Source organism: Notothenia rossii (assembly GCF_949606895.1).
Source record: "Notothenia rossii genome assembly, chromosome: 8".
In the NCBI taxonomy this organism is placed as follows: Eukaryota; Metazoa; Chordata; class Actinopteri; order Perciformes; family Nototheniidae; genus Notothenia; species Notothenia rossii.
This window is the reverse complement of record NC_136906.1, coordinates 2851052-2863551: the sequence shown is the minus strand read 5'-3', so window position 1 is coordinate 2863551 and position 12500 is coordinate 2851052. Positions and strand designations below refer to the sequence as shown.

The 12500-nt window shown below is 39.9% G+C and overlaps 2 protein-coding genes across 12 annotated transcripts in view; one reads left to right on the top strand and one right to left on the bottom strand.

The window, feature by feature from the left end:
* Nucleotides 1–12500, top strand: part of LOC307016521 (phosphoribosyl pyrophosphate synthase-associated protein 2) — a 256144-nt gene that overhangs the window by 156102 nt on the left and 87542 nt on the right. The window lies entirely within an intron of this gene.
* The window catches only part of caskin1 (CASK interacting protein 1), a 63599-nt gene that overhangs the window by 23093 nt on the left and 28006 nt on the right, over nucleotides 1–12500 (bottom strand). For 7 of the 11 annotated variants that reach the window (XM_079645729.1, XM_079645735.1, XM_079645737.1 and 4 more), the window contains exons 10-12: nucleotides 9833–10081; nucleotides 4067–4171; nucleotides 1297–1412 (exon numbers count right to left, since the gene is read on the bottom strand). In XM_079645729.1, the coding sequence (XP_079501855.1) occupies nucleotides 1297–1412; nucleotides 4067–4171; nucleotides 9833–10081 (470 nt within the window). The remainder of the gene's footprint in view (nucleotides 1–1296; nucleotides 1413–4066; nucleotides 4172–9832; nucleotides 10082–12500) is intronic. The other 4 variants (XM_079645739.1, XM_079645730.1, XM_079645736.1 and 1 more) reach the window with 3 other exon arrangements.

The window sequence follows — 12500 nt, the reverse complement described above, 5'->3', positions numbered from 1 at the left end:
AATTCTCATTTTGGCCACACGAGGCTGAAGTTCACCATTCCCCTGATTTCTAAATAGGATAAAAATCAAACATTTTCCAGGTGAGTTTTAAGTTCATATTCTTAATTGAATTGTATTATTCTGGAAGCAAATGAGTCTTACAACAAATAACCCTTTTGAAAATGGTTGAAACCAAACAGAAAATTCAATAAGTATTCAAAAATAATCTGGTAAAAACTGTTAATACCTACTTATAATGTTGTTTTTATGATTTGTAGCCTGTAAAGTTTCTGTGTGAATACCCCAAAATGCATCCTATAAATAAAAATTATTACTATTATTACATTATATATAATAAAGATTGAACCTAGAAAATGGATCAGCAGATTTTTGTTTTCTGCACATCTTGGAATATTACTTAAAACAGCGCATGCATATACAGTTCATAGAGGAAGTTAAGCCCCTAAAAGTTGAGACACCTACAAGAGGTAGAAAAAGCGCTTTTTCACTGCTTAAATATGTGTAGATTTTTCAATGGATGGTTCTAGAAACATATCTTATTGCTTAATTCGTCTTTATCACATGTATCTCTGGAAATAAGGATCAGAAAGTCACCAAGTTTGGACTCGATGTTCACAGAGAGGCATTACAAACAATACATGAAAGCTTTAATCAATGCCCTTATCCATATTTGTAATATTCACACTTAAACACACATGAGTTACAGGGTAGAGTGTGTGTGTGTGTGTGGTACCTTCACCCCCTGTCATATATTAGCATTTAAAGCAGAACATTTGGGCAACTGAATAAAATATCTGGAGTTGTGTTCTTTCATTCTGAGTGTATCTGGTAGTGATATTGAATCTCCTTTAAGCTCTGTGTAGCGACTGATATCAAAACAGGCTATAATAAGCTAAATTAGATTAGCACTTAACTGAGGCGAGATCAAAGAGTATGCTACGTCGAGCAGCAACAAGCTGAACGAACTGAAATTACAACATTGATAAATTATAAGTTGATTAAATGATAGGTTGTGTAAGCCATGGCTGCCAATTCACACTTTAGCAACGTTAGCTTTTTGTTCAATAGTTATGATGATATGTTATAAGGTTCAATCACTGCCTCAGTCCACATTTCAACTGGTCACACTTAAACACACACGAGTTACAGGGTAGAGTGTGTGTGTGTGTGTGTGTGTGTGTGTGTGTGTGTGTGTGTGTGTGTGTGTGTGTGTGTGTGTGTGTGTGTGTGTGTGTGTGTGGGTGGGTGGGTGGGTGGGTGGGTGGGTGGGTGGGTGTGTGTGTGTGCGTGCTTTACCTTCACCCCCTCGGACTGTGCGTGCATCACGTGAACGCTGCCGGCGCTCTGACCGCTGCCCGACGACCGAACACTGGTCACACTGCCAGAACTGCCCAAACTGCTGCGGTCCCCACCTGCAACACACACACACACACACACACACACACACACACACACACACACACACACACACACACACACACACACACACACACACACACACACACACACACACACACACACACACACACACACATACATTCACACACGCATTCACACTCACACGCATGCATGCAACCGCCCGAACAATATGTATAAATATTGTGCAAACAAATGCACACATGCAACAAACAGATGGATGCATACAGTCCCACACACACACACACACACACACACACACACACACACACACACACACACACACACACACACACACACACACACACACACACACACACACACACATTGAGTGGTTTAGCTGATATCCAAAGCAACGTGGTAACAGGTGTGACTCTCCTTTGAAATGCACTGGGCAGCATGTAGTTTGACAGACAGACAGGTGACGAACGACTGAGCAACAAACACAGGAAGTGGAGTAAACAAGACACACCTTTTGCTTCCACACACACACACACACCCACACACACACACACACACACACACACACACACACGCACACACACCTTTTCTCCCTACGTTGCTTCCTTCTCCATGCATCCAGTGGACAGACACACAGTAGACCGATGCAGATGCCTGCCGTCTAAACATAAGCTACTGAGTTCAGCTGATCTATAGATGGAAGCAGGAGTGGGTCAAAGAGTATCTGGAAGCCTTCAAACATCGTTTAGCTCAACGAAGTGACTGTTGATTGATGTGCTTTTATTTACGTTTTAATGTGTGCATATGTATAAATGTGTCTGTTGATTGTATATAGATGTATACATATTTATATTTGTATTTGTTTTTGTATTGAAACGGTATTTCGATCTCTTTCTCTGTACACACAAACTGAAAGGTTGACAATAAAGTTGACTTTTGACTTTTGAAATGGATGCACGATTGGGTTCTCAAAACTGAAAACAACTCGGCGTGATAGGCATGTGAAGAGGGAACGTACACACATGGCTGTTTTACATGAGATATGAGATAACACTGAACAGCTGCCACACGTCAAAATAACTTTACAAACACTTGCATTGATCTGCTTCAACAAGGGCATTACATTTCAAAGAGAGTCCAAACTTGACTATTCAACAAACTAAAAATCTTTTTAAAAACACAAATACCTGTACTTTCTACTTCTCACATGTTGAACTCAAATACCTGTACTTTCTACTTCTCACATGTTGAACTCAAATACCTGTACTTTCTACTTCTCACATGTTGAACTCAAATACCTGTACTTTCTACTTCTTACATGTTGAACACAAATACCTGTACTTTCTACTTCTTACATGTTGAACTCAAATACCTGTACTTTCTACTTCTTACATGTTGAACACAAATACCTGTACTTTCTACTTCTTACATGTTGAACTCAAATACCTGTACTTTCTACTTCTCACATGTTGAACTCAAATACCTGTACTTTCTACTTCTTACATGTTGAACTCAAATACCTGTACTTTCTACTTCTTACATGTTGAACTCAAATACCTGTACTTTCTACTTCTTACATGTTGAACTCAAATACATGTACTTTCTACTTCTTACATGTTGAACTCAAATACCTGTACTTTCTACTTCTTACATGTTGAACACTAATACCTGTACTTTCTACTTCTCACATGTTGAACTCAAATACCTGTACTTTCTACTTCTTACATGTTGAACTCAAATACCTGTACTTTCTACTTCTTACATGTTGAACACAAATACCTGTACTTTCTACTTCTTACATGTTGAACTCAAATACCTGTACTTTCTACTTCTCACATGTTGAACACAAATACCTGTACTTTCTACTTCTTACATGTTGAACACAAATACCTGTACTTTCTACTTCTTACATGTTGAACACAAATACCTGTACTTTCTACTTCTTACATGTTGAACACAAATACCTGTACTTTCTACTTCTCACATGTTGAACACAAATACCTGTACTTTCTACTTCTTACATGTTGAACTCAAATACCTGTACTTTCTACTTCTCACATGTTGAACACAAATACCTGTACTTTCTACTTCTCACATGTTGAACACAAATACCTGTACTTTCTACTTCTTACATGTTGAACTCAAATACCTGTACTTTCTACTTCTCTCATTTCCCAAACAGGCTGGTTCCTTTAGTTTGAATGTGTGTTTGGTGGCGTGATCATTATTATTTAGAGTCATTGCGTGCCTATTGATTTGAACACGATCCGTGTATCCATCATTTCCTGGTCTTCTCTAAAGAAGAGGGACCAATGGAAACGTTGTCATGTTGCCGTTGGTCACCATGGAAACATTCATTAGCTAACAATGACATTATTGTTCTATTAATATAAAGGGAGGTCAGGTACTCTTTAAAACAGCTGCTAGTTATGGGTACTTTTTACTGAAGTACATTTCAAAGCCTCTTTACTTTTACTTGAGTAAAGAAGTTTAGTCACTACTTCTACTTTCACCAGAGTATCTTTAAACACGAGTATCTGTACTTCTACTTGAGTAAAGGATGTGTGTACTTTTGCCATCTCTGAGCTTTGTGCATATGACAATTTGAATCTTTGAATCTTTTGAACGGCCGTCAGATACTGTTTGCCCGCTGGTTGGAGTTTAAGGATTCGGGGTTGAGGGCAGTTACCTGCCGTGGGTTTGCGCAGAACCCAGATCTCTTCGTTGGAGCCTCCTTGGGGCCCGCAGGACGTGGTGGGGGAGCTGTGAGGACTGACCTCTGAGCCGCGGCAACCTTCAACACAGAACACCACCGTTAGCCGCTAACCGACCCTAAACTGGCCCAGGAAGCAATGCTATCCCTTTGCTGTCAGATATTAGTATTTAAAGCAGAACATTTGGGCAACTGAACAAGCTTTCTGGAGTTGTGTTTTTGTTTCTGAGTGTAACTGGTAAACTCCGATATTGAATCTCCTTTAAGCTCTGTGTAGCGACTGATATAAAAAAAGTTGCTAATACTGAGGAAAGATCAAATAATATGCTATGTATGCTAGTAGCATGCTATGCAGCAAATATATAAATATTTTTGTCAACTTTGGGGAAGCTGAACGAACTTCATCATTAGTTGATATGGCTAACATGTAAGCAATGGTTGACATTCAACCTTTAGCTACGTTAGCTTTTTGTTCCATAGTTATGATATATTTTGATGATACTACTTTTCTACTTTTACTTGAGGAACATTTTGAATGCAGGACTTTTACTGTAACAGAGTATTCCTACACTCTGGTACTTCTACTTTTACTCAAGTACAAGATCTGAGTACTTCTACTTTTACTCAAGTACAAGATCTGAGTACTTCTTCTTTTACTCAAGTACAAGATCTGAGTACTTCTACTTTTACTCAAGTACAAGATCTGAGTACTTCTACTTTTACTCAAGTACAAGATCTGAGTACTTCTTCTTTTACTCAAGTACAAGATCTGAGTACTTCTACTTTTACTCAAGTACAAGATCTGAGTACTTCTACTTTTACTCAAGTACAAGATCTGAGTACTTCTTCTTTTACTCAAGTACAAGATCTGAGTACTTCTACTTTTACTCAAGTACAAGATCTGAGTACTTCTTCTTTTACTCAAGTACAAGATCTGAGTACTTCTACTTTTACTCAAGTACAAGATCTGAGTACTTCTACTTTTACTCAAGCACAAGATCTGAGTACTTCTACTTTTACTCAATTACAACATTTGAGTACTTCTCCCACCTCTGCCCTTACAAATAAATTCAACTTCATTTCATTTCAACAACGGACACTTCTATTTACTTTAGCAGATTGCTGCTGTTGTAATTATATATTTTTTAAAAGAAGGGTGACGTGGGGATAATTAAATAAATTCAAACTTATCTGCAAAAAATACGGAAAATACAGAGGGGTCATAAGGAGAGCTGGGAGATGGGATTAAAGGCGCATAAGGACGTTTTAAAGGATATTTCAAACTAACTCACACACCACACTCTCATACTCACAACACACACACACACACACACACACACACACACACACACGCACACACACGCACACACAGTTATACACAGAGAAAATACAGCATATATATGAAAACATTTATATACCCATAGTACATAAATAAATCCATAACGTGAATATCTGTGTGTATAAACACATATATATGCCATAATGTACACATACATATATAATATGTGTTGGATTATATATGTAAGTCTCATCAGAATGGGGCTGCTGTCATGCATTTGGAGAGTGTCATAAACCATTATAACCATCCTAATAAGGTTTATAAATGGTTTATAAGTGTGGCAAACAGTGCTCAGAGAAACACGTCAACAAGTTCCATTTGCTTTCATGTAGTTCTGCAGATTCTCTTTGTGCACATTTTGAATCCCTCCAAGAGAAACAAAGGACTGAACAGTCAGCTTTCAAAGGCTTTGATTTGACTTCAAGCTTCTGTGAGTTTAAAAATAAATGTTTTCAGCACTTATGAACAACAAATAGGGAAAGTATGTTGAACTGATTTAGTTATAAGTAAATGCTTAGTATTTTTCGCCATAGCAAAGTGCAGAGATGACGGAGTTTTTGTAGTTCAAACTTGAGGTTAACATCTCCCTGGTTCCCTCGACAAAAAGCCAATAGGATTTTCACGACTTCACATCACCATGGGCAAAAAGGAACTACAGCACGTTCACATGATTTCACGTCGCCACCGCTAAGCTAAAGGTGGCTAATGTTGGGCTATAAAGGAACTACAGCACGGTCACATGACTTCACGTCACCACCGCTAAGCTAAAGGTGGCTAATGTTGGGCTATAAAGGAACTACAGCACGGTCACATGACTTCACGTCACCACCGCTAAGCTAAAGGTGGCTAATGTTGGGCTATAAAGGAACTACAGCACGGTCACATGACTTCACGTCACCACCGCTAAGCTAAAGGAGGCTAATGTTGGGCTATAAAGGAACTAAAGCACGGTCACATGACTTCACGTCACCACCGCTAAGCTAAAGGAGGCTAATGTTGGGCTATAAAGGAACTAAAGCACGGTCACATGACTTCACGTCACCACCGCTAAGCTAAAGGTGGCTAATGTTGGGCTATAAAGGAACTACAGCACGTCACCACCGCTAAGCTAAAGGAGGCTAATGTTGGGCTATAAAGGAACTACAGCACGGTCACATGACTTCACGTCACCACCGCTAAGCTAAAGGAGGCTAATGTTGGGCTATAAAGGAACTACAGCACGGTCACATGACTTCACGTCACCACCGCTAAGCTAAAGGAGGCTAATGTTGGGCTATAAAGGAACTAAAGCAGTCACATGACTTCACGTCACCACCGCTAAGCTAAAGGTGGCTAATGTTGGGCTATAAAGGAACTACAGCACGGTCACATGACTTCACGTAACCACCGCTAAGCTAAAGGTGGCTAATGTTGGGCTAATAAGGAACTACAGCACGGTCACATGACTTCACGTCACCACCGCTAAGCTAAAGGAGGCTAATGTTGGGCTATAAAGGAACTACAGCACGGTCACATGACTTCACGTCACCACCGCTAAGCTAAAGGAGGCTAATGTTGGGCTATAAAGGAACTAAAGCAGTCACATGACTTCACGTCACCACCGCTAAGCTAAAGGTGGCTAATGTTGGGCTATAAAGGAACTACAGCACGGTCACATGACTTCACGTAACCACCGCTAAGCTAAAGGTGGCTAATGTTGGGCTAATAAGGAACTACAGCACGGTCACATGACTTCACGTCACCACCGCTAAGCTAAAGGTGGCTAATGTTGGGCTATAAAGGAACTACAGCACGGTCACATGACTTCACGTCACCACCGCTAAGCTAAAGGTGGCTAATGTTGGGCTATAAAGGAACTACAGCACGGTCACATGACTTCACGTCACCACCGCTAAGCTAAAGGTGGCTAATGTTGGGCTATAAAGGAACTACAGCACGGTCACATGACTTCACGTCACCACCGCTAAGCTCAAGGAGGCTAATGTTGGGCTATAAAGGAACTACAGCACGGTCACATGACTTCACGTCACCACCGCTAAGCTAAAGGAGGCTAATGTTGGGCTATAAAGGAACTACAGCACGGTCACATGACTTCACGTCACCACCGCTAAGCTAAAGGTGGCTAATGTTGGGCTATAAAGGAACTACAGCACGGTCACATGACTTCACGTCACCACCGCTAAGCTAAAGGAGGCTAATGTTGGGCTATAAAGGAACTACAGCACGGTCACATGACTTCACGTCACCACCGCTAAGCTAAAGGTGGCTAATGTTGGGGTATGAAGGAACTACAGCACGGTCACATGACTTCACGTCACCTGAAGGATGAGGACCATTGACTTTTAGATGAGGGAACAGGAAAGTGCTCAAATGCTGACTCATTTCTGGGTTTAGGACTCATTTCCTGAATTCACAGTTTTCAGGCTTACTGTGTGACAGTTATTTTTGCGTAGAGGGGTTTATTCTCTTGGAGGAAACAAAATGGTGACCAGTAAAGTTTCCCATTTACAGAACAGAAATGTCAAAGTCAGTGAATACCTTACCTGCAAAACATCCCATGTGACACATTTTTCTAACAATACATTTTAGGTCCCTTACAGAACACATTTTCAATTCAATATATTCTTAATTTCTAAGCTGAAAAGAAAATATCCCTGGTTAATGTCATCAAAGCTTTACCTTTACCTCTAAATGTAAACATCTTTAACGGCAATCTTTCCCAGAACAAAAAGACAATTTTGCCGAGACCCATTGGGCGTGGTTTTGAAATAGTTAAAATTAACAGTTGTGTTTCAGCACAATCCCCCGTCCAAAACCGAGCACTATCTTAACTTTACTATTCCCACCCTTCACCACCAACACACACACTCTCACACACACATTGAGGGTATAAGTGCAAGGTGGGTAAGTGGTGTTAAATGATCAGACGTGACGATAACACGCAGGACGAGGCAGGACAGAACGAAAACACACAGTCTGGTCAGGAGAGGGATGTGTGTGATGTCTGGGGTTCAGAAACTTGCAGGATTTGTCTTGGTGAAAGTTACTGGAGATGTACGGGGGGAAGAGGAAAGAACGAAGATGAAGGAAAAATAATGTGAAACGAAAAGACATTTAAATAAGGCACAAACTAAATCAGGTGAACAGAGGTCTGAGGCAAAATGGTGAGTTTCTACCTCCCAACATCTATTCTTCCTCACTAGCGTAGGTACTCACTAAAGATTCCTCAATTAAGTGGGTCCTAATGTCAATCACTACCAATTTAACAAGAATTACAGGTTGTTCAGAATCTATATCCATTGAATTATGACGTTCTGCATATACTGTAGGTGTCAAGCTAATAATTACAGTTACTCAAAGACTGTACACTTTCTATTTTTTTACATTTTAGAGGTAATTTAGAGGTGCTTGTTTACACATTTTATTACGTTTGGAAGCTAACTTAAACGACAACTAGCGACAGATGCTAGCCTATTTTAACAATGGATCGTTTCTGGAGTTATTGATGGATGTGTTACAAAGAGCCGAGCTAGAAGCTTCTGGGCTAAGCTAAGCTATGCTAACCGTCTGATAGCGGCAGCTTAACCTCAAAGCTAAGAGTAGTGAAAATAGACGCTAGCCTAGCTTAACCACATGTATTTGTTGGGACTAATTGATGGATGTGTTACCATACGCACAGAGCCGAGCTAGAAGCTTCTGTGCTAAGCTAAGCTCAGCGTCTACTAGCAGAGTCAATCTCCTTATCAACTCTCAGTAAAAATAAAAGCAAATACAATTAGCCTTTCTTACAAAATGTTCAATTATCTCTGTCTGCTTTTGGTGTTATAGTTCGTATTAACCACAACGTTGAACTATAGGTATTCTGTTTCTCTATAGCAGTATTTTAAAAAAATGAAGCGAGCAACATTAGCTGTATTTTTACAACACTACAACTTCTTTAAACCCTTCAATCAATTTCTAATCCCAATGTTAGATTATAGTTAAACTGTAGAGTAAAGATATATTTGATGACCAAACACAAGACCTGCATAACTTAATCTTAATACTTAAATAAATTAGCATTTTAGCATACCCATTAGCTTAGCAAGTGGCTTAAACATCTTATACTCCTGTCTAAAAGTGTTTCTCTGAAATGGAGATGATAACAGCAACAACAGAAAAATAAAAGCTATACAGTATGATCAACACATAAAGATACATAAATAATGATCCATAACAGAAAACTTCAATGGATGCCTTTTTTATAACTGCATTTAAATTAGAGTTTTACACGACCAATCAGAAATAGAGTTTTGCTCAAGTGTGCAGAGAAAAAAGCATCCCTTGAAGCTTTGATAATCATAATAAATATAATAATAATCATAATAATAATAATACAAATAATGAGAAAAGGGGGCGTGTACCTGGGGCAGTGGGGGTTTCTCCCTGTGGGCTTGTCACGGGCGACTTGCTATAGCCAAAGGAAGTGAAAAGTGGAAGCAGTGGCTGATGGGAATGTGGAGGTGGAGGAGGAGGCGGTGGAGGCAGGATATGGATCTGATGGAAGGTGGTGTCGTTGCCGTTCAATATCGAGTTTGCAGGGGCAACCGTTGCCGGAGGAACCAGCGGTATCTTTTGAAACTGTTGAGTGCAAATGACTGTGCTGGCCAAACCTAAAATAACACCCACCGCGACGACACACACACACACACACCACACACACACACCGACATACACACACACACACACACACACACACACACACACACACACACACACACACAGCCAGCCAACAGTGAACCACCGCCAACAGACGACAAAACAGAGAGTTACATGAAAGAAAGAAGGAGGGAGAGGGGAGGGGGAAAGACAAATTAAAAACAAAGAAGGTTGAGGTTACAAAGTAAATCAAAAAGGTGGTGAAGGAAAATGTTGGATGTTAAAAGGTGGGAGGATGAAGAAGAAGAAGAAGAAGGAGTCGACAAATATGTGGCCGTTGCAGAAATGAAATGTATGGAGGGGTTAAAGTGATGGACGATGGAAGAGGGGATGGTCCATCATTTTTAAGACCTTAGTGTCTTATTTTGCGACATAGGACTTTTTCTATTTCCTATACCCTTAATCCTCCCACAGAGGGGACATTGGACTTCTCCAACACGTCAAATAACTAATGACATGCAGTATGTTCCTTTGAATGTCATGAGCTCGTGGCATACAACAATGGTGCTATGCCATTGTACGATGGCCCATTCTGAACAAATAGCTTTGGACCAAACAACCCAAAAAGAAAAGCCCATTGCTGCAAATACTTTGTGCAACAAACAGAAGCACATGGCTCACTTTTGAAACCCAACCAACAAAGGCTAGTAACACAGATTCTTGAAACTGAAACCTATTGTAAATATCTGAAGTCCGTCTCATGTTGGAGTTGTATCTGTTTAATCGTATGTGTTGGTTATGAATCTGAAACCATCCCGACAAGGAAACGTTTTGTTTTGTGGCGATTTAGTATTTTGACGATTGGCGAGCTAACCAAGAGAGTGATTGGTTTCTGAACCTGATGCTTGTGTCAAACTCTACACTCGTAATATCTACTCTACAGTGTTCCCTCTTTGGTTTCCTCGAGCCAAACTGCCCACCTGAGTTGTGTGAGAGTTTGTAAAGGGACGTTTCCACTAAGAATGGCCATGATTTAGTTCAATTCAATATTTAATTCTTCGTTCAAGCTGGAGGTATGCAAGAAAAACCAAACGTTCTCCCATAATTCAAGGTAACACAGGGTTATTTGGTATTCCTTTAAGTACATATATCTGGTAGTTTCCCACATTATTATCACAACTGCTGCAACATACAAACATTTCAAAGTATTTTGTTCATATTTCCATCTAGCCTTATGACCATTCGTGCTAGTTGAAACCAGTTTTTTAAATGTAGCATCCCTGCTGTAGGGACACGAGGGAAATGAGATTTGCAGAACATGTAGAAGAACATGAAGAATGGAAAAGGATCATTGAAATGGATGAAAACCAGTTGAGTCAATGAAACCTCTCTCTAAAACAGCTGCTGTGCGTGTGCTTTGCCTAGGCAGTAATTACTCAGTATGGCGGCGCTCCAGCTGTTTCCTGCTCTCACCACAGCTGTCATTTAATGTAGTGAAGGTTAGGACAGATGCAGCCACAATGGCATTATCCCTGACTTGGAGCAGTGCTATAGAGTTAAATGGACTATACAGTAAATACAAGTGATAAAGACTGATGAATGATGAGCAGAAAGGGTGAGTACATTTGTGATAAAGCAGACAGAGAGACAGACAGAGAGACAGACAGAGAAACCAGACCTACAGACAGACAGACAGACAGACAGACAGACAGACAGACAGACAGACAGACAGACAGACAGACAGACAGCAATACACAGTTAAAAACATCTGAGCCTCTGCACAGCGACACTGTGTGATGACAGGATGGATGTGAATGAGCTCTGTAGATCTCACCAAAGAGGTAAAAAGCTTATTATATGAGGTAAAGAAAGGAGGTTAAAGTCGTTTTGGGTTATTTAAACAGTAGCGGGTCATCTTGCCTCTTAAGTAACGTAAACACAGAGATGACACCAAAATATAGTCTACTAAATACCCTTGAAAATTGATGTGTATTTTGAGATTTTGGGAGTGTTTGCCAGTGCGCATGCTACCAACAGCTAATGTTAGCTTAGCCTAGCACAAACACTAGAAACAAAAGCTAGCCTAGCAAACAACAGGTAATGATAGGTCTTCAGATAATGTCTGATTTACCAAACATTAGTTTAATTACTAATCTTTAGAGCTGCTATAGTGCTTGTTGTTGGATTGTATTACCTGTGCTAGATGTTTCTAGTTTCAGCGCTAAGCTAATCATCGACTAGCGGTAGCTTTATTGCAAAGCTAAGAATAGTGTCGATCTCCTTATCTAACTCAGCAAAATAAATAAATACAATAAGATAAATACTATTTTACAAAAGATGCAGTTATTTATGTCTACTTTCAATATGATATAAATGTATATAAACTGCAAAACTATTCTGTTACTCTGTAGTAGCATTTTCAAAAAGTTAAGC